Consider the following 26399-nt stretch of genomic DNA (forward strand, 5'->3'; position numbering starts at 1 on the left):
GTGGGGCTTCCCTGCCGCCCCGCCCGCTCCGTGTTTACATCCGCAGCCGCTTCCGTCCCGTCGCTGCTGCGGCCCCTTCGGCCCCGCGCCCCGGCCCGGCCGTCTGCCCTTCTGCCCGCAGAGTCAATGCGGCGCCGCCACCCCGCGGCCTGCCCTGGCCATGGACACCAACGATCTGTTCACCAGCTGCAAGAAGGGGGACGTGAGCCGCGTGCGGTGAGTGGGGCCCGGAGTCTGAGGGGGGGGGATATGGGCGCTTCGCGGCCTCGCCCTGTGCGATCCCTTCCTCGCTCGGCCTGCGGGCGGACATCGCGAGCCTATTGCCTCTGTGGGCAACGGTGTGGGACAGCCAGGAGAGCTTGCTTCTTTTCTGCTGGTGGGTGAGGCCTAGGGGCTCTTTGTATCAGTTTGTGCGCTTACATCGGCTTAATTCGTTGCAAATGGTACGTTGCGGCTTTGCTGTAGAAGGAGAGGCCCTGCGGGTGACCTTGCAGAGAATGTAGGTGATAGGGGAGAAACTATCGGTCTGAGAACACTGAAAGCAAAGGGGACAAACACCGCGTGGAGCCAAAGTGGGCTGAGAAGGAAGGAACTGAGAGGGTAGTCAGGTGAGGGTGAAGTTTGAGGATGGAAGGAGGGAAAGGAGGAACTGATGTGGTGGGTGAGGAGAACGTTTGAGGACCTCCGTGTGGCTCAAAGGGATGGCTGTTGCTGTAGGTGGGGACGGGGTGTAATAAGAGCCAGGCTGCTTGGAAGAGCGGTGTGTAAGAAGGTTGGCTTCTAGAGATGCCAAAGGGGAAGAATTGGTAGCACTTGATAAAGTGTGAGTGAGCAGGACAAGGGAGTGACAGGAGTTGAGGGCAGCCTGGAGTGACTCTGGCATTAAAAGTTGCAGACAAGGTAAGGAGTCCAGCCTTGGCCTTTTAAGTTTGGCCGTATATGGTGAGTATCCAGGCTGTGAGCATTTTAGGAGGATATGGAGGTACTGCTGAAGTGCACCTCCATTTTCTATGGCTCTGGCCCTGTTGCGGATCCGCAGGAGGTGGATTTGATCCCTCTCTTCCCTTACATGTGACTGAAGACTAAAGGAGCCACCAATCCATGCTGCAGTTCTTTGATGTGCCTGATGCCCCTTCAGCCACAGCTGCCCTCTCCCCAGGCTGAATGCAGGATCCTGTTGTGCCTTTGGAAGTTACAAACTGAAACTTACATGTTTTTAAAGAGGAGAATACGTCTGAGTGAGCAACTGTGTGAAGGTGTGATTTTGTGCCTGTTTCTCTTCCAGATACCTTCTTGAGCAGCGAGATGTGGAAATTAATGTCCGTGATAAGTGGGACAGTACCCCTCTGTGAGTCCTGCACCCTAGAGTGCTGTCTGGGTGGGAGGGGAGGGCTTTCAGGGCTCTTTCATTCTCTCTGCATCACATCTGCTCTATTACAAAATGAGTTGGGTTCTGCTTTGTAGGAGATTTGGCTGCGTATTTCTGCTTCTCTCCTCTGTGGGTGCTGTGATAAATGTGCCTTTGTCTCACTAAGGGACATGTGCTGGCACAGTGCTGAGAAGCACAGTTAATTTTGTGACCAAATAACCTGAACGGAGCAGTCTGTTCTTGGCCTTTTCTTTGTTTTTTTAAGGTCTGTGGCATTCTAGCATGTCTTTTCAGGTGAAGGTATAACCTGATGAAATGCAGAGTGATGGTGGGTTTGCTGTCTGGCAAGGTTGTGAACTAGCCGTAGGTAGTAAGGAATCTATGCTGATGCTGAGGAGGGTCACATGAACATTTTAAGTTCCTGCATCCTAATTCCAAAGCACCGTTAGACATCTGCAACGTAGTTAGAGTGTGGAGTAACTTCCCAAAATGAAGTCATATTTGCATGCTACAGTGCAGGTGATAGGATTCTCCTAATTCATGGGACAGTTTGGGCTCTTTGTAAGAATGAATTAGAAAAGCCTTAGACAAAACTATTGTAAGAAGGACTTAGAGAGGTGTGTTTTCTTTATGTCTGATATGAATGCTGCTCCCTCATTGTCACATTGTGCAGCAATCAGATTGACATCCAAAGGAGCATTCCAGAGAGTTCAGTAAAATTGCTGAGTGCCCATGAAAAGAACTCTGTTAAAATGAGGAGGCAGATTTGGCAGCCAGTGGTGCAACAGAAGATGCGGAACTCAGACTGGGACCTTGAGATCTCCTTGCAAGACAGCAGTGCCTATAAATGCTGGGAGCAGATCCTACTTAACTCAGTTGCTGGGGTCAGGCTTATATGTTATTTGGGAACAGTTCCTCACTCCTATGAGGAGCCATCTTCTAAGCTTATCATGGGTAGCTCAGTGCTAATTGTGTGGTATGCCCAAACACTGAATTTTGCATCCTGTTGTATCTCCAGTTTTTTTCTCTTGTTATTGCCAGGTATTATGCTTGCCTCTGTGGACATGAGGACCTTGTACGCTATCTTCTAGCCAATGGTGAGCAAAAATGTCCCAGTTATATTTCTTGTTGTCTGTGGATACTGTATTGTTCTAACCGTAGCTTGTGGAAACTTCATTTTAAATGAGCCATCTGATCAGTGATCTCTGGCTGGTACCCTCTGGTCACTGTGGATCATCCTGGCCCATTCTGCAGATCACTTGTTGCTTGAATTTACTTCAGAGAAGCTTTCTGTGTTAACTTAAGAGACAGCATGACTTTCAGAAATCACAGTTAATGTTTTGGAAGCATGCATTTCTTTTGTGAGTATGTTGGTGTAAGAATTGTACTTCATTTGAAGAACCCATATAAAACTTTATTGCAGTCTTCTGTTAGCCTTGCTTCATGCAGTACTCAGAGGTGAAATGCAAAGGCTTTTTGCTAACCTTAAGCAAAGTAAGGCAAACTGTCCATGGAAATTGCTTGCCCCTTAGGTTCTCAGCACCTGAGTTCCTCAAGGTTGTTGTGGTGCATTCAGTGCACCTTTTGCTGTGTTCAGTGCACCTTAATATATCCCACTTGTATTTCTGAAATAGGAAAACGCAAGTGCCCTTCCAATTTCTAGTAGAGTTCTAACCTAGAGGTGTCTTGTACGAGGCAGAAATGCCATCTTGAGGAGCTGTTAAAAGTCCAGTAGGGGGTCATGCTCTCTACAGTGAGATTCTTTTCAGAACACTGTTGGAATTGTGCTGAGACACTTATTACCAAAATCAGTATAAATGAGTCACGATGTCTTCAGAAAGGAATAAAGTGGTGGAAGAACAGCATTAGGTGATGCGGGTGTAGGGGGAGTTGAATTTTCATAATAAAGCAGAGTAGCATAAGAGATGACAGTGAAACACGTCACCAGCCAAGTAATACACTTATTTAGTGATCATTCAGGGACACGTGGAAGATGTAGCTGCCTGCTGACATGCACCTGTTGCCATTTTGTAGGAGCAAGATGTGAGGCAAACACATTTGATGGGGAACGTTGTTTGTATGGGGCGTTGAGTGATGCCATCCGACGTTTGCTGAAGGAGTACAAGCAGATCACAGCAAAGTGCATGAAAAGAGACTACTATGATGTCTTCCTGCAGCGGTAAGCAGATGGAATAGCTCTGTTTGCCACGCGTTCTGTCATCCTTCCTTAGCTGCTAACTTAGATATTTGAGCCCTCTGTTAAAGGTTGATTTGAAAGTCAGCTAATCAGAACCCTATCTTATTCCTGGGCATCTAGGGCTTTCTAAGGGATATTCCTCCATGCTCTAAGGGTTGACTTCCAGGTACACAAAACATTTCAGGTATTGCATCTAGTAACCTAGGCACAAACTCCACAGACAGTGGAAAGCTGGTCTTTTTAATGCAGAACTGTTAGAATGTCATCCTTGACTGTTAAATCAAAATCAGATCACTAAAACCACATCAGCAATTTAGGATAAATATCAGCTAAAATTCATTTTCAGGCCTAAAGCAGTAACAGCCTACAAACCCAGCTTTCCAGCAGTGATAAGAGGTGTCTTATTTCTGTGATACTCAATTTGGGACTTCTTTAGGCTCTCTTATAGGGAGGTTGCTCTGTTCATTCTTTCTGTTCACATGAAAGCCAAAATGTCCTGTTTTCCACTTCTCATTCTGAACACACCTTGCATTAATATTGATACACAAGACAACAGTAGGGGGTGAAAAATAAACACAGCTGTTTCTGTTTTGTTTTGGGCAAGACGTTAGTAGGAAGGATGTTCTAGTGGCAGAAAATTAAGGTCAGCATTCAAGACTCTGCTTTGACATCAGCTGCTTGCATGACCCCACATCTTTCTGGACATCAGTCCTGCTCTCTAAAGGGAGTATAATGCCTGACTTCTACCTCATTTTACCTTTTGTGGATGTTTGTGAAAATAGAAACCCAAGAGGTGATGTGTATCAGGAAACACTGATAATGGATGCCAGAAGTCTTTTAAGTAGCAATCTTGTATTTCTTCTTTTAAATAATGAGGGAGGGCATGGATGTGCAAACATAAACATGTTTTCATCGCTTATGTGGTAATCTGTGCTGCATGGTTGTAACATCCTTCCTTCATCTAAGGGTGTGTCATCTCAAGTCCCTTCCTGTTTGCTGCATGGTTAGGGCATGCACATTGACAGCAGCCTGAGAGGAGGAAAACTGCACCTTATCTGGTGGTGGGGTAATTCTTTTGTGAAACTGTGTGCATCCTATTAGATAAGAGGCATCTAGACAAAACAGTCTTTTAAACCTTTTTTCCCCCTGCGCTCTGTGACCTGTTCATTTTTAGAGCCTAATTGTGCCACGTCTCCCACTAGCTTTGCTCCATTCTCTCCTTTTTAATTCTGCAGCAGTTTTCCTCTCTTCTTGTTCCCTCCAGGTTGCTGGAGCAGGGTTATCAAAGCGACATCGTTTTCATTGTTCATGGCAAATCCTTCTGTGCCCACCGCTGCATTCTCGGTGCTCGCAGTGCCTACTTTTCAGAAATGTTTGAGACCAAGTGGAAGGGAAAGAGCATGATAGCGCTGAAGCACCCACTGGTGAGCATGGCTGTTATTCTAGCCTTTTCTTTCTTTTCTTATTTCGGCTGTATGAGAAAAGTGAGTGGGAAGGATGATGTGAGGGTTAATCTCCATACTGTGTAGCTCTTGGAGCTCAGTGTGACCCTAGGTAAGGAGAAAGGCTTGTGAAGGCACTCTCTCCATAAAATAACATCTCGTTCAGATGACAGAAGACATGTTGACTGCATACTTTGCCTTTGTTCCCTCTATCATGGGCTCAGATATAGCTTAATTAATTGCAGTAGCAGGTAGCTGTTACCATCTGCCAGCTGTGTCACAGCTCCTCTGTGGGATGAGTTGAATTTGTCTAATTCCTGGTGGACAGGTGGTCTGTAGTGAAGACATCACCTCCATAATTGGCACTAATTGAGTCCCTTTTGTTGCATTTACAGGAAGAACTAAATAGGCTGTTAAGTGCATTCCATCCATTAATCACCAATACTCTGGCATATGTTTCTATAGCTTAATTGCAGCAGTGCAAAGCCTCTTGTGGAAAACATATTTCCAAGTTCTCAGGGCATTACTTAATGTCTCTCATTTCTCTTTGTGTAAGAACAGCCTGCACCTCAAATTAAAAGGAAGAGTTGGAAATGTTTGAGACCAGTAAAAGATTGGATTTTACAGAGTCTGCAGTAAAACTGTCTTTGGAGCACCTCTGTTAGTTTGGTCCTGTCTCCTGGACACATGGATCAGTAGCAGCCAATACATTTGAAGAGCTGTGTAAACTAAGTGGAGTGGCAGCATTACTTGTGCATGGAGCAAGGAAATTGGGTGTTCAGACTGCTGTGTCTGAGTTGCCATTTAGATGGGGTTTGTGTGTGTGTGTAATTTTTTCTCTGAGCAGGATCGTGTTTGTATCCAGGCAAGTTTCAAGCTTGTTATTAAATTCCTGGTAATTCTCAAGGTAACGTTCTCATATTTTCTTTCAGATTAATCCCACGGCCTTTGGCTCTCTGCTGCAATATCTATACACAGGTAAATCATTTACTGTATGTGTATATGTGGCTGGGTGGCTGCAGTCTGTCCCTCTGCCATAGCACAGTTTGGGTGGCTCTGGCTTGCAGACATGTTTGGATTCACGAGTAGCCAACGTGTCCCTTCTGCTGGCAAAGAGAAGAATGTGAGCAATCCACAGCTCTTTCAAGTTTGTACTTTGTTCCAGTTCTTGTCCCACCAGTAGCTTTACAGCCAGTTAAAAAAAAAAAAAAGACCAGCTTTGGTTGAATGAATGTGGAGAATGTATTTTTAACTAACAGAAAATAAATTTATCGTCTGGAATAACAGTTTCCATACCTGTTGAAAGCCTAGCTTCCCATAGAGGACATTTCCAGTCTGACAGATCTGAGCAGGGCACTCTGAATGATTTGATTACTGGCTGATTATTTTTTCTGAGCAGAAGTTAAACTTCAGTAAAACTTCCATCAAGAAGTCAGATGCTGTGTTGTGGGCATGTTGAGTGCTGAACTGCTTCAGGCCAGGAGGTGGTGCCAGAAAATAACTTCAAGGTTGTCCTCCAGTCCCGTGTTTTCAGAACTGTTCCTCACCATGTTCTCAATCATGGTAAAAGATTCTGGGACGACAGCATATTGGCTTAAAGTCTTTTCTCACCCTAAGCTAGAAAACCCATGGTAGCAGTCATGCATACTGCTGTTGTGGTGGTCTTTTTCTTTTCTGAGAGAATTAGGAGCCCTTTTGAATAAATCTCTTAAATCTTGAATGAAGCTGTTAGGGTAGACACTGGAAGATGGGAATGTGAATCAGATGCCAAACTGCTATGTACCGAGTGGGGACTGGTGAGGTAGCAAATCTTAGCTTCTTGGAATGAGTGTAACCTGACACTGAAAGATGAGACACTGTATCTAATTAATGAATTTCTGTGCAATCTAGTCTTCAGTCCTTGAATTTGCCACTTTTACACCTAAGTGATACGAGTTAAAAGAGCTGTTTGCTTTTCTCCTTGACAGGTCGTCTTGATATTGACGTAGAATATGTAAGTGATTGCAAGAGATTAGCCAAACAGTGTCGGCTGCAGGACCTCATAGATGACTTGGAGACCAAATGTAAAAAAGTCTATGAATTTGGTAAGCATTTTACTTGCTATTGTCTCTGCTATGTGTGTGTATGCCCTTTGGGGGGGAAAAAGAGGAAGGTGTGATGCATCATGGTGCCCTTTGGGCTTCCAGAAAGTGATTCTGTTTTGGAATTCCTGTGTTTGCTCAATAGTTTTCAGTCCTATGCTCTCTGTAGGGTAGCTTAGTGGTTTTGAGCATATGCATGTTTATGATTTATATTGAATGTTTTCACTACATTAGAGCAGCCATGGCAGCAGGACTTTGCTGTGGTTGCCAGCCATTCACTGGCACACTATAGGGTATATTGGGAAGTGCTTTTCAGCAGACACCCTATTTAAATCCCAGGGGAGATAAAATATATACAATTGGAAGTCTGTTTCTGCACTTAGCTGCCTCTTATCCAAAGGAAAACATTTGATAGTTGGCTCAGAAGAGATGTGGAAAGAGATGCAACACTTCATTTTAAGAGCAGAGAAGTATCTCTGAAAGGCCACGTGTATTTATGATGCACGTATGTGCCAAACATTAAATGATTCAATCCTCTATTTGAGAGCTTTTCATATTTCAGAGAGCTTGTGATCTAATCATGACATCAGCTTATTGCATGAAAACCAACAGCTGGAATTTATCATTCATCTCCCTAATTCAAGTGAAAGAACATGTGAAGAATCAAAACAGCACAAGTAGGGAAAACTGTCTTAGTCATTAAGTAAAAAAATTATCTAGTAGCAAAACCTTCCGGCTGAAAAAAATCTGATTTGTGTTTCGTGCTCTCATTTAACTCCTTTACTTCCACCCAGTTAATTTTGTTTCAAGAAGATAATGTAGTTTGTAGTTTTAAAATCAGTAGCATCTTTTTCCTTCATCCGAGGGTGTAGCTGTTTCAGCTTTTCCTTTTGAATTACAAATTCAGATTATTCAGCCTCTTAAAGTTGCAGAGCTTAACAGATAGTTACAGTACTTCTGCCTCAAGAACCTCCGTGTCTGCAGATCTCATGGAAGATACTGCCATGTATACGTGTCCCCTTAGGCATGTGGAATTAGGTTACCACAGTACAGCTGTTCTCATATAGATCAGGCTGTAAGTCCTTGCATCATGGGAGCTGTGTTATAAGCGTTACCTCAGCCACATACATACAAATGTTAATATACATCTGCAGAAATTAAGTATATATGTTTCTTGCTTTCTTTCTGTATGTGGAAGATAACAATTTGTTTATTAAATAATTGGTGGAAAAAGGGAGTGGTGATGAGTACCATAACTAGAAAATAAAACATCAGGTGACAGAATTATCTTGTGGTATCGTTTGGTATCAGAGTAATCCAATGAGATGCTGGAGATCATTTTCATTTTATTTTTTTTCCCCCCTAGGGTCTAACTGAGACCCTGGAGGTAACCATTCACATTCATTCAGTAAGTTCAAACATCATATTAAATTGTGACAGGAAAATAAGGTGGATAGTTTGCTGGCTGTGTGAAGCCACTCATTGGAAACTCAAGGATTAGAAAGGCTAGTGGTTAAATTGGCAAACTGCAAAGCTACTGGCTTCTTGGCAGGCTCAGAAAAGGAAAATAGTGAATTAATATCTCACGGTGGTTGGAAGTTGCAGGTACAAGCTAGACTTACAAGCGTGATATAAACTTCCTGGGTAACACAGAGCAAATCATTTGGTTTCTTTGTTCCTTGTCAGGTAGGAGTTCTTCATTTCTGATGTTAGATGTAATCAGTGTGTCTATAACAATGGTGGAAGTACAAGCCTTGCTTTTTATTTATGACAGGTTGGATTCAACCGAGTAAACAGAACAGCTGATTGATCTGTTAAACGTTTTTGTCTCATATTCTCCAGAAAAATAACGTATACAAGAATTATAGATGTTAAAAATAGTAAAGACCTCACATCATGGCTGACGCTTGTCAAATCATTCCTGTTCCCTCTAGTACATTAGGACCATTTGCCTGTTCAAAGTGTTTTCTGTGGCACAGACGTCTGATTCAGGTCTGCAGAGCAGGGTCTTGTCTTGAATCTATATTGTAAAGTTGAAATGTGTCTAATATGTGAATTCAGGCCTGTGCAGTTCCAGTAGATAATTGCAGTCTCTGCAATTTTGTTATGTAGATAATCAGCATTTCAGAAGTGCTTAAGACAGCATCCACAGACAGCAGCTTAGGAAAACCCTGGAAAGGCTGACCTTCTGTTGCACCTGAGACAGCTTTGTGAACACTACATATTGTCCTTCACTGTGTCTGTAAGAAGGAAAATTGTTGCAGCGTTTGGAAGAACTCCAACAGGGTTTTTCCCGATTGAACCCTAATCCAGTTCCTTCAGAAGCAGATGTATTTAAAAACAAATGTTCTGTAGTTATTTCTATAAGCTGTAGGGCAAAAACGTTTAGAGCAAAATCTGTGGTACTTGTCTTCATTTGGAGGCACTGAATGTACGGAATCGGTGATAATAACTTGTGACATTCGGAGAGGATGTATAAGGCAGGTATTTGTGTGTGATGCCATTTTGGAAAGGTTTGGGTGTTTGTTTTGCACTGTTTTTTGCAGTGCACAGGCTCAACTGAAACAAAAGGCTGCAAAGAAGTATTGAGCAGTAGAAGAAAAGGCAGCTGATGAACTGATAGATGATGTTCAGTGCTGTCCAGCTGGGCTAGACTGGAATTGAAGTCAAAACTGCTGCTTTCTCAGCTATGGCTGGGTTATTCCCCCTGGCACCTTGCCTTGTTTATGTTGTCCTTTCAAGAAAATTCTTAATTCCCACTTCTTACAAGGTGTTGGTCCCTGCTGCGTGGTTGTAGCCAACAGCTTTTTCCTGTTCTGTCACTTTTTGTTTGTTTGTTTCTCTTAGGAGAAAGTTGCTTGTGATATCAACTGCGTGCTCCTGGATTTTGAGAGACGCAGAGTCTGAAGTGTCTTCTGATAGACGTGCTTCTCAGACAGATCACTGTTCTCCCTTGCTGCTCTGGAAGCGCACAGTTGCTTTGTAGATCCCATGAGAAGAACTCTTTTGCTCGACTGCTGCTTAAAACTTGCTTGGTCCATTAGTGCTGCAGAGCCTGATTGATTTGGCGATGTTGTAATAGGCACTGCACAAGTATAAATGATTCTCTCTGCCAGAAAGAATTTCTAATTGCACAGTGAGAAATTTCCTCCCCTCATGCTGTCTGTAAATGGACGGGGCTCTTCAAGAAAGTGCACTCAGTTATGTTTGTGTGGGTGCCTGGTCTTTTTTTGGCTTATTTACCCTGTATGAAAGCAGCATTCAGTGCTAGTAAAGCAATCTGTCTCCTGCTGCTGCAGCTCTGTGCTCAGCAGTGATGGTACCTGATGGTGTTGTACTGGTAGATTATCCTTCCTCTTCCAGTACCTTTCTGGGATATTCCTCCCATTTGAGATACAGCTGTGGCATATCTGGAGGGTGCAGCAATAATGGGAAGGAGGGGGTGGAGAACTTGTTGTGTGGCACATCGTGGTCTTGTTTCGCCCACGGCCCAGCGGAGTCATCTGACAGAGCTCGTGTAGTGCTGTGCAAAATGTCAGGAAAAATGAGGCCTCAAGGTGATGTGATTCACCTGCGAGGGGTTTTAATGCAGTGAATCATACCTGTCAGAAGTTGTGCTGAATGCTTCAGCTTAATTCTTTTGTCCTTGAGAGTTAACTTTGCTTCTCTGTAGCTCCTTCCTAAGCGTTCCTTACTGCAACCCTGCATTTGCTGGTACTGCTCCATCTGCCTATGCACAGAAACTCCTGCATGTCTTATGTGCACCCCAGTCGTCACCCAAAGCATGCTGACTTGAAAAACAAACGTGAGACAGTGAACTGTAGGAGGGAGGTGGCCAGAAAGAGGAAAGGCTGCACTAACAGCTGTACTGTTGCAATGGAATAGCTGGACATACTTTGGCCTGCCGCTGGTTTGAAGTTGGAGTGCTCCGCTCCTTATTCACAAAGCTGAACTTTCAAAAGCAGTGAAGATTTCTTAAGGGTTGAGTTTTACAAGCTTACATTGCTGTTTCCAGTGGAAAACGCAGTGGTTGTTTAATATCTTCATACCACAAAGGCATCCTAGAATCCAAGTGCTTTGAGGGTCATAGTGCTATGGGATCTACAGGTACAGAGTAGGTAACAAACCCAGGTGCACTTATTATCTTATCAAGAATAAATTCCTTTATTCCCAGGGGTGAAGTTAAGATGGAATAGCTGAAATGGGACCTGTGAAAGCACTTGGCAGAGCAGAGACATGTGGGGGCAGCTTCTTTTTAACAATGGGCTCTACCATAGGTAATACTGTCAGTGGTCTGGGTGGTCAGCCGGAGAATTCATTGTATGGGTGGCTCTTGTGGTATCAGAGGCAGCCTGTAGGACAGATCTCAAGTGTAATTGATAACAAGGCTTACAGAGAATAAGCTGTCTTGAAATATGTCTGTAGCAACTTCGGTTTTGCTATAGATCATATTCTAGTGCACAGAGTAACTGAAGATTTGAGGAGACCTGCATCCCCTTCCAGCCCTGCTCACCAATTGTAGCAAGGGATGTTGTATGCATGTTTACATAGAGTCTCTTGTTTAGCTTTTACTGCAATAGACAGTAATAAGACTGATGTTTCCTGGAATCTCTTTTCTCTAACAGGGAGAGAATGTTTGCATAGGAATTTAGGCATCTCTGCTCTTTTGTTTTTTGCTTCTTCCAGTCTCTTCCAAGCCAGGGACCTGTGTGAAAGTGTTGACGATTGAGCCCACAGGTAACTGCCGGCTGCAGGAAGATCTGGCTCTTCTAGCAGACTGCGCCCTGCCAGCAGAACTGCGGGTAGGGAGCATTTATACTACTACTGATCTCTGTGGGGCTGTGATGCATTCCTGTGTTCAATTGCATTCTCTCCATTTGAGTTTAGTGGTTGCTTGTTTGCTGGTGTTAATGCTTCAAGCTGATTTTGTAAACGCTGAAGCATTTTACTGCTTAGAAGTGCTGTAAAATTGTTGGTGCTGGTCCTTTCACTTGCATTTTTCCCCCCAGCTGTGATCTTGGTAAATGAAACCCTTGCCATGTGCTTGGTGGGGATTTCTCCATTGACTACAGTGGGACAAGAGTTGACCCCCACTCTTTTTCCATCTCTCTGCAACCCTTCTTGCATATCAGAATGTGCTATCAGCATGCATTGTTACCCAAAGGGACGTACAGAAAAATGGCTTGCTGAGCATTCTTGTGAAGAACTGACACGCTGCAGTAGGTTTCAGCAGAACTGAGTTCCTCTGAAGCAAATTAAACTTGACTGGCAATAGATTTACTTTTCATAACTATGTCTCATTGGCACTGAGAAGTCCACAGAGCACAGATTGGTGATCATCATGTTAAAATACAATCAGATATATTAGTTAGACTCACATCTGTGGATCTTCACTTCCAGCTGAAGGAAAGCAGTTAAATGTTGGCGCCCTTCATTCTCCCTGCATCTGTTGCTTTCTGTACTATCAGCAGATTCAGCTTACTTTTGCATCTACTTTTCTTTCTCTCTTTCTCTCTCATACCAAGCATTGAATTTAATAATATGAACTCATCTTTGGTGGCTATGCCCAGAGGTTGTGTGACTATGGGTGATGTAGCAAAGTTTATTGCCTCTTTTTTCCTTTTCATCCTCTGCTGAATGGACTTGTTTGCTGCAGATATGACCAACCTGCTGGACAGGGATTCTTACTTGCAATATCCCCTCATGCTTTGCTTTGCCTTTTGACATAAAAATTTCTCTGAGTGCTGAACACTTTATAGAGGGACCTTTTCTGTATCAAATTTCCTTCTACCAACACAGAAATTATTTCTATGTGACCTTCCTCCCCCCCTTGTAACTGCATTTATTAGTGGCTTTCAATATACCTTTCTGTATGCTTGCAGGCTTTACAGGGAGGCAGTCCTGCAAGTAAGCCGTAATATTACCTCTCTAGAAATTAAGAAATTGACTGTGGGCTCTAGGACAATGAGATTTACATACGTTTTAAGTTGCTTCACAAATAAAAAGAGTGCAATCTGTTTGATTGCTGTTCCCCAATATTTTTAGCACACTTCTGTAAGCATTTAAGGTTTTCATTTCCCTTTTAATTCTTTCATGCAGAATGGAAGCTGAAAGGAGAATATGAACCTTGGAATAATGTAATCATTTGACAGCACTGAATGCCACTGTAGGTTGTGGTTTTCTTGCTATGTTCATAGACCAGAGGGAAAGCATTTATAGCAGCATTACACTTGTTAGAGCCGTGAAAGCGAAGTGACATTGTCACACACCTATATTTGTATGCCAGGCACAAATGTGGGTGCTTTGCTCAAGTCTGGTAAATTGTAAAAGATTCTCCTGTTTTTCTCTCTTGGTCTTTTTTTTGTTTTTCCCCATTAACTTACAAAGATATATAAACATAGCTCATCATCCTGGTCCTTGTTATCTCTTCCTTGCTCTTTTAAATATGTGAATTCTGTGCGTTAGACACCTCTATCCTGAGACAGAGAAATCCCACACCTTTGTTCTTACAGGGTCTGGTACCACACAAGGAATAGTATACAAAGCATTTAAGCTTAAATGTCAGGGACTGCTGAATAGTCACACACAAATATCTGTGTTCCTTGGGAAACAGAAAGGTTTTCTGGCTCTTGCACAACACAATTGGCATTTGGCTTCTAGCAAAACTCAGCATTTCTTGTTGGCAGTTCAGGTAATAATCAGAATTTGATGAGCTGCTGCATATTATATGATGCTATATCAAAATAAATTGGGATGGATGCTACTTTCCATTTGACTATGAATAAATAATTCACACGTGACATCTTTCATATTTGAATGCAACAATACAGATTTCATAGTTCAGTAATGAACTATGTGACTGAAACAGTGATTAACATTTAAGATATATATGTGAATGGGTATATATACAAATATATATATATATTTAACTAGCAGTAGCCAGAGTTTCTTGACCGCAACAGCTGCTTCATTGATTTCTTGCAATAAAATTTTGCAGATTCAGGTGAAGTGCTATCAAAAGCCAAGTGGCCTCCCACTGCCTTGTCCATGTAGCTCTTCATCTGGTGTCTGCCAGGTGACCTCTCAGTTAGAGATCCAGTGTGGAGCACTGCAGGCACGTTGCTTCTTTGCCACTGCTTGTCATTACCTTTTAACTTAAGTCTTATTTTTCAACACAAGATGAAATCGACAGGATCAGAGTGTGCCCTGAGTAAACACCAGCATTTCCATCTGTATTTACATGCGGTGTGGCTACAAAAAATGTGACAGTTTGTCATTTTTGGGATAAAGGTCATTGTTACACATTTGGAATTGATGTCACTGCACTCATGTCCATGGCTGTCATTCCTAAGCTTTACTTTTTCTGTTTGGCAGAGACAGATTAACTCAACTATCAGAATTTACTTCCAAATTTTTTATCCAGTCCACTTGCATCTGATTATGGGCTGGTAATCTCTTCTATCTCATTAACCTTTGTGTTTAGTGTTGTAATTTATTTACAGCTGAATCTTCTTGCTGAGATAATCTCCTGGCCGGGATACAAATTGCTGTCACTGAGCTGTTTTGTGTGTTTTTGCCTCTGGCAACATTTCTAGTTAAGCACTAATAGCAAATTCGTAACAGCCAAGACTTGATCCTTGTGGTGGCTGGAAGATGCTGTAAATATTCACGCTGTCTTATGCTATAAGAGTTGTTGAGAATGTTTCTGTGTGGTGAGTGTGAGTTATCGTGAAGGTGTTTGCACCTTGTAGGCTAGACTACTTCTGCCTCCAGGCTAATATATTTAATTTTGGCAGCTGTGCTTTGCCTAGTTGGAGTTAAAATGGTTGTCTGAATGGGGGTGGGGAAATAAACTGTTTTTCTACCGGGAGACCCTGAAAGGGAGATGAAATTCCTCAAGTGTGAGAGGGGAGGAGAGAAGAAGTAGTCGAGATATAAAAGGGGAATAAAAGGAAAGATTCTGCAAAGCCACTTCATGCTGAATAGGAGTGACAAAGACATGAACCTGCTTTTGTAGCAGGAGTTGGAAATGACCTTGTAAACCTGAGTATCTGAGGGGGACCAGGCAAGGCTAGAAGGTGGAGGTTCAGCCAGTAGCATTTTGTCATTTGGGAGACAAACCGAAATGAATGAATTCCTGTTCTCGTCCCAGAGGGGTGGATTCCTTTTCAAGATTTGCATTTGGGGAATGAAAAGACAGGAAAGAAGGGATGTGCAAAGGAGCTGCGGAGTTTACAACTCGAGCTAAGCTTCTTGTGCTGCAAAGAGTTGCTTCTTGTGCTAAGTCTGTTTCTAGGCTTACTCGTCAGGTGCCTGTGAAGTTGTAGTGTCATAATTTCTAGGGGAGAACACTGAAGCAATAAGCATAGGGTGGGGATTGCAGCAAACACACATGCAGTCATATCATGGCTGCTGGCTTTTGTAATGGGCTGCCACAGTGTGCCTGCAGGTTATTCGTTGCCTTGAAATGTGAGATACGGATAGCAGCAAAATAACAGCCTGGGGAATCACAGATGGGGCAATTTGTCTCATCTTTGGTACAGGACGTGTCCATTGCATTACAGCTACATGAAAAGCAGCTAACAGATCAAGTGTGCAGTGCCCAATGGGTTGCTGTGTCTTCTGGGAGGGAAGTGCCCTGGTGGGGGGTGCAAGGAAAGGACTCACAGCAGAGACATGGCATTTCTGTAGCAGCATGTGACCAATTTGCATGTCAGTGGGCTTACTCTCCTCTGGTAGGAAGCAGTGGCTGCCAAATGTTGCTTTGGATGGGCAGCCCAGCAAATGGGGTCTGATTGCTGTGTTTGGTGGTTGTGTGAGCTTTTGCCAGACTGGGGCCTTGCCACATTATAAAACCCTTGTGAGAGAAACCCCGTTGCATACAAACTAATCTTGGCCGAGAGCAACAACTTAATGTATTGCAGGCTGTGTCTTTGTTCAGTCTTGGGGAGAGGAGATATTGAGCTCCTCAGTAAAGCTGCAAGTAGGTTGCTTTCAGGTAGGGTTGAGGCAGGCATGCTGGAAATGATGCTTAGTTCCTCTGCAGTTGGAATTGCGGTCTTTATGGTTGGCCCAGGTTTCTCCCAGGTGCAAACTTGGGGGATTTAACTTTCCTGGAGGAGAGATGGTGGTAATAAACTGAATTCCTTGTCACAGGCAGGGCCAGGGCACGTGTCTGGAAAGCAAGAACTGGGGGAAGCTTTTGTTTCCAGAAATTAATTGTCTTGGCTACATGTCTGTGAATACAAACTTTTTTTTTTAACAACTGAATTACCCTGTGCATAGGATAAGGTGAAAATGAAAACATTCGGAAGCATCACTTTAGAATAGCATAAGGCCAACAGATTTTTTTTGTGCGCGTGCTGTCTTTGTTGGCATGTGGGACTGGGAGGAGGTGTGTTGGTGTTAAAATAATTCACTAGAGTATTAATACTTCAACAACACTATCTTTGGCTGGAAATCAAATGAGGAATTGAAATTGTGCTTTGGAAATGTTATATTATTCAAGTGAAGCAGTAATTGTAGCCAAACCATTTCAAGCTGGTGTGTGTGTGTATGTAATCTATACTTTACTACATCCACCTGTACATCTACACAGTAATGTGCTAGTCCAAAGCTCTAGGAGGCTTATGGTACCTGTTGCATGAAATGAACTTCACCTCCATTTGTCTGCCTTGCTAGGAAACACAGAAATGATTTCTGGAGGTGTGTGGAGTTTCCATGGGTGAAAGAGGCAGCTGTAAGTTGTACCAGGAATAGCTCTGTCAGCAGTGCAAGGACTGGGCTCCAGTTCATAGTATTGTTGGTGCTCCGTGGTGTGAGAACAGATGGGTGGTTGTGTCTGAGGAGACGTCCAAACTCAGGGTCCTGATCATGGTTTTAGGACAAATGTTAAAGGTAGGGTTTTCTGGTTTCTCTTCACAGGTTGGCTTTGGGGAGTTGCCATTTGACAGCACTGACAACTTCAATAGTTGTCCCGATGTGTGTTTCCGGGTGGCAGATTACAACTTCTTATGCCACAAGGTATGTACTTGTGCTATACTTCATTCTCTTCCTTCTTTGCCATAAATCTGCTCTTCCAGTGCTGAATGCATTTTGCAGAAACAGCATTGCCTCATCAGCTGGAAAACAAAGTCTCACTGCAGCTGGAAATGATTATTCAAAACATTTAATGAAACAGCAAATCTTGCCTTTCTTGCAGAGGTGAGAAGATACACTTACGAATTCAGATGCAGCCTTCACAGTTGCAGAATATCCTAGTACTGTTTTGTGAGTTCACTGCCTGGACAGGGGAATTTCTGGTTTGCAAGTAAATAGCAGTAAGAACAGATTTTCAGATCCAGCCTCAACTCAATATCCTGCTCTAGTCCCATGCTAATTAAGTTTACGAATGCTTTTTTTGTTCTGAGGGTAGGCAAGCTTAGAAATAAAGTACAGAAAAAGGGAGAAAGAACTCTCACTTGAAAGATTGGAGGTGCAGCTTCAGAATACGGGGAGAATCAGAGTCAGAAGTATCTTTGAGCTGCTTCTGACAGGTGTGTGGTGGTGTTGTTAGCTTGGTGCAGTGAGAAGAGGTAGTTACTAGTGATTTTGCCCTTTCTTCTGCAGGCATTTTTCTGTGGTCGCAGCGATTATTTCAAAGCCCTTCTTGAAGACCATTTCTGTGAGAGTGAGGAGCTGCAGACACAGCCCAGCATCCCTGTGGTGACTCTCCACAACATCTCAGAAGACATCTTCATCCGGGTCCTCTACTATATCTACAGTGATGACACAGAGGTGAGGCCGGTCACAGAGCATTTTCTCCTGTGCTGTTTACTTCTGGAGGTGTGCACTGCAGTGTTTTTCTACGACATCCTGGAGGTGGTTTCATTAATACCACTGCCCTACTCTACTACTGCAGGAGACTCATGTAATGGGACTTGCTGTGAGCCACTCAGTTGATTTTATGTGCATGATGTTCAAGAAGCACATCCCTACTCTTTCATCCAATGATAGAAGTTTGGAAATAAGCTTGCATGTTGGTCTGGTAAATGTAGAACTTTACTAATGTCCCCTTTGGATTCTGGTAGGGTAAGGTGAGGAACTGCCAGTAGATGGCAGATTGAACACATTCGGAGATGGAAAGGTTAAGAGATTCCTACTTATTTAGACTTGGCATTGTAGCCTGCTTTTCCATTTGTAGCAAGTCATTATTGCCACTGTTACTTATTGCTGTGGTGGGCAAAGGTTCTGCTGAGAGACCAATGCCTTGCTGTGCTTAGTATTCCAAGTAAGGACAAAATGGCCCTAACCGACCCCATTTTGAGCTTAAGGTGCAGCAAATGTCATTGTTGAAGCAGCTTCCTGCTTTGATTCTGTGGCATATGCTTTCCATAAGTCTAACTACAAGATGCCAGAGCACATTCTAGCATTAGGGTAGTGATCAGAGACTGCTGCACCTGTCAGCGTCACTTCTTCCAAAGAAGCAGTCATGCTCTGGGTTAGTTGCCATGTACAGAGAGCACGCACAGCTGTGACCTTGTTTCTGTTGATCTCTTCATCTCTGAGCAGCAGCCAGGAATAAACGGTAGAGAGAGATGTATTCAGCATGTGTGAGAGTTGTGAAGATGCTCCTGACTGCAAGACTCTTTCCCCTGCACCTCCTCAGTCTGCCTGCCCTCCTTGTGACAGCTTACAGGAAGGATGTTTCCCAAGCAGCTGTCGCTTTCCAAGGGTTGCCTCAGCTGCTCTGTCTGCACTTAGAGCAGGAAAACAGACCAGAAGCAGTATGTAGGAATGTAAAGAGTCTTGCATGTTTCCTGTGCAAAATTGATTTTAGTGTGTGCAACCAAGACATGAGTTTTTCTGCCAGAGTTTATTTGTGATGAAAAGGTAGCAGGAAGAATGGTCAGGAAAACAGGAATGTAGCTGAAGTTCCACACTTGAGTGTGGGGTGTTCTCACTATCCTGTGTCTCTCCAGTCAGGTATCAGTACCCCACAAAGAACTACTATAACTGCTCTGTGCTGTAGTAGTGACAGTGCTTGCAGTGGGAGGGAGGACTGTGTTCAGAGCATAGAAAAGGTTCCAGGTGGAAGGAGAAGTGGGTAATCAGAATATTTGTGTGGGCTCAAGAAGGGTGGGGGGGAGTATGGAGGAACATTTGTTACGTTTGTCCTTGATCTAACAGCTGAAATCTGCTGCCATCAATACTACTGACTCAAACACCTCCAGCTTGTGAGGTTCCTGGAGCCTTACAAAAGGACAAAGCAGCACTTGATTAACAACCCCAAGAGCTTTGTTACACCACTGTGGCACTATAGCACCTATTACACGCTTCTAATACATCTTACATCCTTCTGCACAGCTGTTGCAGGTTGTTATACTGCTGAGACATTTGCTATGAGTAGCTTGTCCAAACACCAATGTGGACAGCTGTAGGGGAAGAAATAATCAGCCTTTTGCAGTTGTCAAAGTGAGCAGCCACATGTAGATGTGGCCAGTATTATTTTTGCTGTTGAGCAGTTATCAGGACAACAGAGCGTGCTGCAGTACAGTTCATCAGTTTAGACCAGTGTGGTTTAATCTCTGTATAGAAGTGATCTTGCTTCTTCCACAGCCAGGACATGCTGTATTCTGTAGGCTGGCTGCTAAAATGCTCATACTGCACTGTTTGCACTTCACATTAGCAGGAACAGAACTATGCAGAAAGAGGCTATAGTTCCAGGTTAGTGACGCAGATTGCTGACAAAAATAGTATTTGCACAGACAGAGGGGAGAGACTGAGTGAAGCTGGAGGTGGTGTCTCCAGCATTACCTATGGCATTTTTTATCCCCCTATTGCATGGAAAGAAGAAAAATCTCGAAGGAAATAGAAGTCTGGTTCCCTCCCTCAGGAGTCTGAAAATGTTAAAGGCCATTCACAAACAGTGTAAACTTAAGCATCTGGTACATGAATTTAGTTCTGTTTGAATGCCTCTCAAAACTCCAGTAGTATTTGATGTGCAGTTGGTTTATCAGCCAGTTGAGTCTCACACAATTTTCTGACCTTGGATATATGACTGCAGCACTAGACGTGTTCCTTCTGTGTGCTTCATCCAGCTCTGATGATGGATTGAAGGCTCCACATGCATCAAAGCTGGATTTGAACTGTTTCAGATTCTGCCTGTCCCCATCCTGACAGTAGCTGCTAGAGGTTACTACTAACTTTGAGTGCTGTGCTCAAAGCAGGGATGAGTCGTCTCCTTTTGCCTGTGGGATCCTTGATCTTAGATTCCTATGGAGCTTGAATTCAGATTTCTCATTCCCTTTTCCGGTGGCTGACTTGGGCTTTCCTGGTTTAGTTTGATAAAGTCAGGAGTTCCCAAAAGAGAAGAAAATGAAAGCAGGGACCAGACTATATGCTGACTGACTTTGCAAAGCCAGTCTGAGGAGGGAACTTAGGGGAATTTTGCATATTTTTATTCCTAAAATTAGGAAATGAAAGGAAGAGTCCCTATTGGAACAAGGTGTTCTATTCTGGCTGCCCATCTCTTTGAATGGCATTCAGTACCTCTGGTAAAAGCTACCTCCTTCTATTGCCACACAAAACATTTCTTAGCAGCCAATGTGCAGCAGTACTACAGCATGGCTTTGTGCTTAGAGAGGAAAGCTGAAGAATAGCAAACTTGGTTCTTGGTGCTGAGCAAGCTGCCTCTGCAGTGTTTTGAACTCCTCAGGAGTGACTGAGTGGAAGACCTTGTCCTGACAGGTTGAGCCTCTCCTCAGTACCTCTAACACTGAATGGGCCAAGAAGCATGTCAGGGAATTTCTGCTAAGACACAAAAGAAAGCAGTTTGCTGGTGACAGGCGAGGTGGGTAGGACTGGACAGTAATTTCCCTCTTTGCTGTTGCCAGCTGTCCCCAGAAAATGCCTACGATGTGCTGTGTGTGGCAGACATGTACCTCTTGCCTGGGCTCAAGCGCCTGTGTGGCAGGACCTTGGCACAGATCCTTGATGAAGACAATGTTGTCAGCATCTGGAGGATTGCAAAGCTGTTCCAGCTGACCCGGCTAGAGGACCAGTGCACGGAGTACATGGCAAAAATCATCGAGAAGGTAACAGAGCCACCCCACACTGCACTTACACGTACTTGTAAATCTAAATGCTCAGAGAGCCATAGATACAGCAGATTTGGTGGTTGCGCTTTGGTGTGTGATAAATAGTTGTTCTGATTTAATGTGCTTCCTGAAAAAGTGCAGCTGTTGAGTGGGAATGCACATGGTGAGTTAGGAGGGAGGGTGTGGAGTGTCACTGCAGTGAGCCAAATGCTGATGGCTATCTAGCACAGCTCCACGGGCTGTGAGGTGAACAACTTGCCAAGAAAGTTCTGCAGGTACTTTGTGTAGGTGATTTTCACTGAACCTTTAGCCACTGTGGATGAAACAGCAGTGATATTGCCCAAATGCATGAGCTGCAGCCTAGGTAACACAATGGGGTTTGTGGGGAAGCTCGGTTCAGCATGGTGTGCACGAGGTGGGGAGAGATGTTCTTCCTGGCATATTACTGTCAAAAAGAGCAATCAGTATGATCTTCTCTCTCCTCCAGGATGATAAATCTAACATTCGAGGCTTTCACTGGGGAAATTTGCTGTTGAACAGACAGAAATAATGAGTCTAACACTGAAGTTTTCTTTATGAGGCTCCATTTAAGCGTTACATGGAACGATTGCAGCTTGAAGTTCAGATCTCGTAGACTTAAGTTGCTATGCAGAAGGACAAGCTAGAATCTATGGGGTATTTTTGTCCTTAGACAGATCTTTATTAATGGCTTGTACAGCTCACATGGGAATGTAACATTTTCACCTGCAACTTGAAAGGTGTGAAATTCTTCCTGGATTGTGAAAGCAGTGAAGGAAATAATTTTGTCACTGTTATTCTATGCAGTGTATAGCTTGGGGGTGATAAATGCACCAGTAGGCATCCAGGTTCTGACTTAAAGGGGGTTTCAAAAGATTTGGTTTGAAAGCTGAATTGATATCCCAAGTAGTAACTGGGCAAGATAGAGTTTTGCTTATATGTTCCCTTTGCATTCTCCTTCCTAAACCTGAGTGGGCGTCCTTGGACCCAGTATCAGCAGTGTGCCTTCCTAAGGGTGTTAGCACAAATGGTGCTACCCCAGCTGTTAGAACATCAGTAGCTGCCAGCATCTTGTGGAGAAGCACTGATGGTGGCAGCGGGGTGAGATTTTGGCAGTGTGTACAACGTAGACTGGGGCTCAGCAACCTGCTGTGCCCAGGTGCACTTCAGTCACATAGACAGACGGAAGCTGCCTCTCACCCTTCAGCGCACCACATGCTTTTGGGGAGCTTGGTACAAAATCATTCACAGATGACCTGATTCTGTCAGGTCAGACAGAGCACAGAGCAGCTCATTGCTACTGATCTGCTGGTTGGATGTTGGTGGTGAAGCTGAGAGCCGTGGTTCTGAACTGGGCAGAAGTGACTGCTGTCTTGCCTGCTGCAAAGCATTTCTCAAAGCTGTCTGACAGCATCTCATGGCTCCTGCTGCCAGTTCTTTCTTGGGAGCCTTTTTGGAGAGAATACTCCTTGAGATGAATAGATGAGAAGGTTTGAGTTTCCGTGTACCCTTAGCATTTCCCTTTTTCCTGTTGGCTCTCTCAGCAGTGAGTGAGCCCATTATCCCGACCCTTTACCTCTCTTTATTTGTTGCCTTGTCTTCCTGACGATGCTTTTGTCCACCCTACCCAGCTGGTGGAGTTGGAGGAGTTTGTGACTGCTGTGAAGGAGAACGCGGAAGCTGTGGAGGAACGGCAGGAGACCGACTCCATTCCCCTGGTCGACGACATCCGCTTCCACATCACTAGCAATGTGCAGACTTACAGTGCCATCGAGGAAGCCAACCAGAAACTTGAAGCTCTGGAAAGCCTCCTGGCCAGTATAGGGCTTGAGTGCTGATGTGTGCAAACCCTGCCTGTCGTATGCAGCCAGCGCAGCCCCTTGGTGGGTTGGCTCAGAGTGCAAGAACATCTGAGTCTCTGAATGTTTCTTTTTCCCCCTACCTTGTCCTCCTTTCCATTCACTTTCAGGCATGATTTCTTTTTAATTTATTTATGTCTGGACATTTGCATGTCTGGTTTGTGTTTGGTTTTATTTTGTTTTTGTCTCTCCTTTCAGAAGTAGCTCCCAAAGCTCAGCCTAATTTAGTAGCTGCTGCTTTGTGCATTACAGTGTGAACAGGAGACTGCAAGTCGTGGGGGTGAGAGAGTTGTGCTGGGAGACTTTCTACTGCCTGATGTTAGGATCCATCCTTTTTGTTGCCCAAAAGCACACTTCTGAAACTGGTTCATGCCGGATTATTTGTTGAATTGCCTGCAGCAGCAGAAGAAAACTGGATTAAACTTTCCAAATAAGTGTATTAGAAAGGAAATGGACTTTCTTTCACTGTTAGCTTTATAAGATTGGAGAAGGTAAGCAACACTTCCCTAACAGAGATTGAGAGGCACGTGGCTGTGTGGAAGGTGCTGTTTTTCACCTGCTATTCTAGTTCTTAGGTGGGAAAAAAAAAAAGAAGCCAAAGCTACTTTCAGGTCATCCCTAATTTTTCACTGCTCTGAAGTGTTGGTGTTTGGGTTTCTGCTCAGAGGAATGGAGAAACTCAGATTTTTTAGATACCTGAGATCTGACAGATGGACAATGTATTTGCAATCAGGAGGGAGATACAGAGCAAAGATTTGATTCTTGTTCTGCATGTGATGTGCAACTGAATAATTTAAAAGCTTTTCTTTCAGAACAAATATCTTTGGGACTACAGTAGAAACCACAGACCTTTTTTTCCTAGAAAGCAGTGGCTTTCAACGCATAAAGAAGGGAGAGGCCCCTTGTCTTCCTAACAGGGACAGGAAATGCTTTCTTATTGGAAACAGCACTTTTCTCTTTTTCTTGGTCCATTGTGGTAGAGCAAAACAGACTTCCTGGTAGATCAGGAGAGAGGGGTTACCAGAAGTCTTTTAAAAAGCAAAAGGGGCCTTTTGGGTCTCATGGGGGGCAGCTGTCCCACTCTTTGACCTTGTGGCTTTGCTCAGACTTCAGCCTTGTAGCTTCATTGTTCTCCAGGAAATTCACTGTTTGTACTAATGAATGTTTTTGAATCTGTGTTCTGCAGTAGGTCGTGTTATCTCTACGTCTCCCTAGACTCCTAATGAGGGTAATGATGTTATTTCTCCACAGCACCGATCAGCAGGCAGTACCCCTGCACAAAGCTGTGCCTGCCAAGTAGGCTGTCCTGAGAGCTGTTTGTCTCCAGAATGGCATGTTATGAGAGTCTCAGGTCTCCAAGGCTCAGGCTGGGTATACTCTGCCGTGCTGCGAGTTGGGAGGAAGAAAAAGCATTGTGTGAAGCACGCAGGGAATCTTGCACAGATGGTGGCTTCCATTACTGATACATATTGTCATTTTGGTCACTCTGTGCAGTGAGAGCTTAAAACAATCCATGTCAAATGCGCTTTTAGCATTTGAGGTGAGAACTGGGCAATGGTCCCCCACAGATCCATGGTGTTTTTTCCTGTAATGGTGGTGGTAATTCACACAGATAAGGAAAGTGTTTGGAGCTCCGCTGTTCAGCAGGGACTTGCTGCAAGTGGATGAGTCTGATCTTACCTGGTGAGGCACTCATGCTCCCACCAGATTTGCTGCCCTTGCTCAGAGCATCTGCCTGTATTCAGCACGCACTGAAGCTGTGTGCACTCGTGGGCAGGCTTTGGGCACCGCTTGCATTAGGCAGGCTGTGTTCACTGAGAAAGTGTCACTGGGGTTTGACTGCTGCACTTTAGGAGCTGGACTCTGTCAAAATCATGTCAAGATTGAGTTGCACTAGCAGAAGCTGGGGACAGAACTAGCTGGGCAGGAATGGGGTGCAGTGAGACTAACTGCACTCTTCTGTGTTTAACTGGTTTCCTTATGATGGAGGATAGTGTCTGCATGGCTGCTTCAGTTCTTCTGTTTCAGGATGCTTGGGGGGGAGTTGCTGTGGTTTGCTTTCTGCAGCCAAGGGTAGGGGAGAAATGGGTGTGCTGGTGTGGGGGTGTGTTGCTATATGGAAGCAACAGGTGTGTGCTTACGTTTGGTGTGGTGACACGGGGAGGAGCTGTGTGTGTGTTGTGTGAGCCAGGGATCTGTCCATCTCCAAGCTCGGTATGGCTTTGACAAGACCACCAGAGCCCAATGCAACTTGAACTGATAAAGACATCTCTGTAGATTTAAGGAGGGAAAGGACTATTTAGAAAGATCTGACATGATGTCCCAGATATTTTGAGCAAAGAAGGGAGGAACAGCAGAACTGCCTACTTTCTTGCTCAGTGAAATGTCAGTCTCATGAAAGTCTGCTACGGAAACAACGGACAGCTTAGCCCAGCCGGTTCAACCCATGTGTTTCTCCTCCATTTATGACTGAAGATGACACTGAACTTAAGCAGGATGTTTAGTTTATCACATCTCCTCTATTTCTCCTGCATAAATTCCCCATCTTATATCTTGGTAGTTGACTTTCCACAGCAATGGTTGTGACAGCCCTGCACGAGGCTCACACGGAGCCACTGGAGAGCAGAACGTGGCCTTTGCCTTCTGTTTGTACTGAGCGAGATGCAGAAGCAGGATTACTAAGGAATGTGCTCGTTCTTTTCTCAGCGGATGCCTCAGCTGCTAAAGCTAAACGGACACCGACAGTGCACAAAGCAGGAGGAAAGCAAAGGAGGAGCAGCGGTGCTGGAAAGCGTTTTCCATATGGCTGCTCTTAAATAATTCCATTCCTGCATCCTTAAGCATGGAGCAAGTGAGGCTGCAGTTGTGCTCGTGAGAAGAAAGGTCAGCATGGCCTTCTGGTCTGCCCCCCAGCAGTGCAGTTCCATGCAGACAGCCGAGCACATGCCTTCCTCTGTCTGTGCACTTAGTGGTCACATCTGTGAGCCCTGCTGCATTGCCCGATTACATGGGGTCCTTTAACCCCCCGTCCCTTTTGGCAGAATAGGGCTATGAAGAAGCATGCGTAAGCAGATGATCAGCATGCAGGCAAGCTCTCTAATTAACATGAGCCAGGTCAAAATGTAGATTTGATTTCACTTCATTCTTGCCATAAATAATTTTATCACAAAATAAACAACGTAGGATTTTATTTCTGTTGCCAGTGTCCTTTTTGTGTTCTGTTGCCTCTGTCCCTTTTATTTACTACCAGCCACTTGTGGAATTAAGGAGATTGTAAAATTTATCAGAGCAACAATATATTTAAGAAGAAATATGTAAGCATGTGTGCAGCAATAAAATAGTATATTTCACTACA

General features: G+C 44.1%; 1 protein-coding gene across 1 annotated transcript; it reads left to right on the top strand.

Moving 5' to 3' along the window:
- The first annotated feature begins 13 nt into the window (after nt 1–13).
- On the top strand, nt 14–26399 carry ABTB1 (ankyrin repeat and BTB domain containing 1). The gene is made up of 12 exons (XM_072347394.1): nt 14–216; nt 1286–1348; nt 2411–2466; nt 3404–3548; nt 4831–4990; nt 5941–5986; nt 6976–7092; nt 11776–11891; nt 17014–17112; nt 17698–17865; nt 20964–21164; nt 22817–26399. Exons 1-12 carry the CDS (start codon nt 161–163, stop codon nt 23021–23023), a joined length of 1434 nt encoding a protein of 477 aa, XP_072203495.1. The 5' UTR covers nt 14–160; the 3' UTR covers nt 23024–26399.

The sequence above is a fragment of the Excalfactoria chinensis genome, chromosome 12 (genome assembly GCF_039878825.1).
Source record: "Excalfactoria chinensis isolate bCotChi1 chromosome 12, bCotChi1.hap2, whole genome shotgun sequence".
NCBI lineage: Eukaryota > Metazoa > Chordata > Aves > Galliformes > Phasianidae > Excalfactoria > Excalfactoria chinensis.

Excerpts from the sequence above, each read along its gene's own strand:
- ABTB1 (XM_072347394.1), top strand. The coding sequence starts at position 161 with ATGGACACCAACGATCTGTTCACCAGCTGCAAGAAGGGGGACGTGAGC. Across the intron at positions 7,093-11,775 it reads TAAAAAAGTCTATGAATTTG|TCTCTTCCAAGCCAGGGACC; the intron begins GTAAGCATTTTA and ends TGCTTCTTCCAG. Across the intron at positions 11,892-17,013 it reads CCCTGCCAGCAGAACTGCGG|GTTGGCTTTGGGGAGTTGCC; the intron begins GTAGGGAGCATT and ends TTCTCTTCACAG.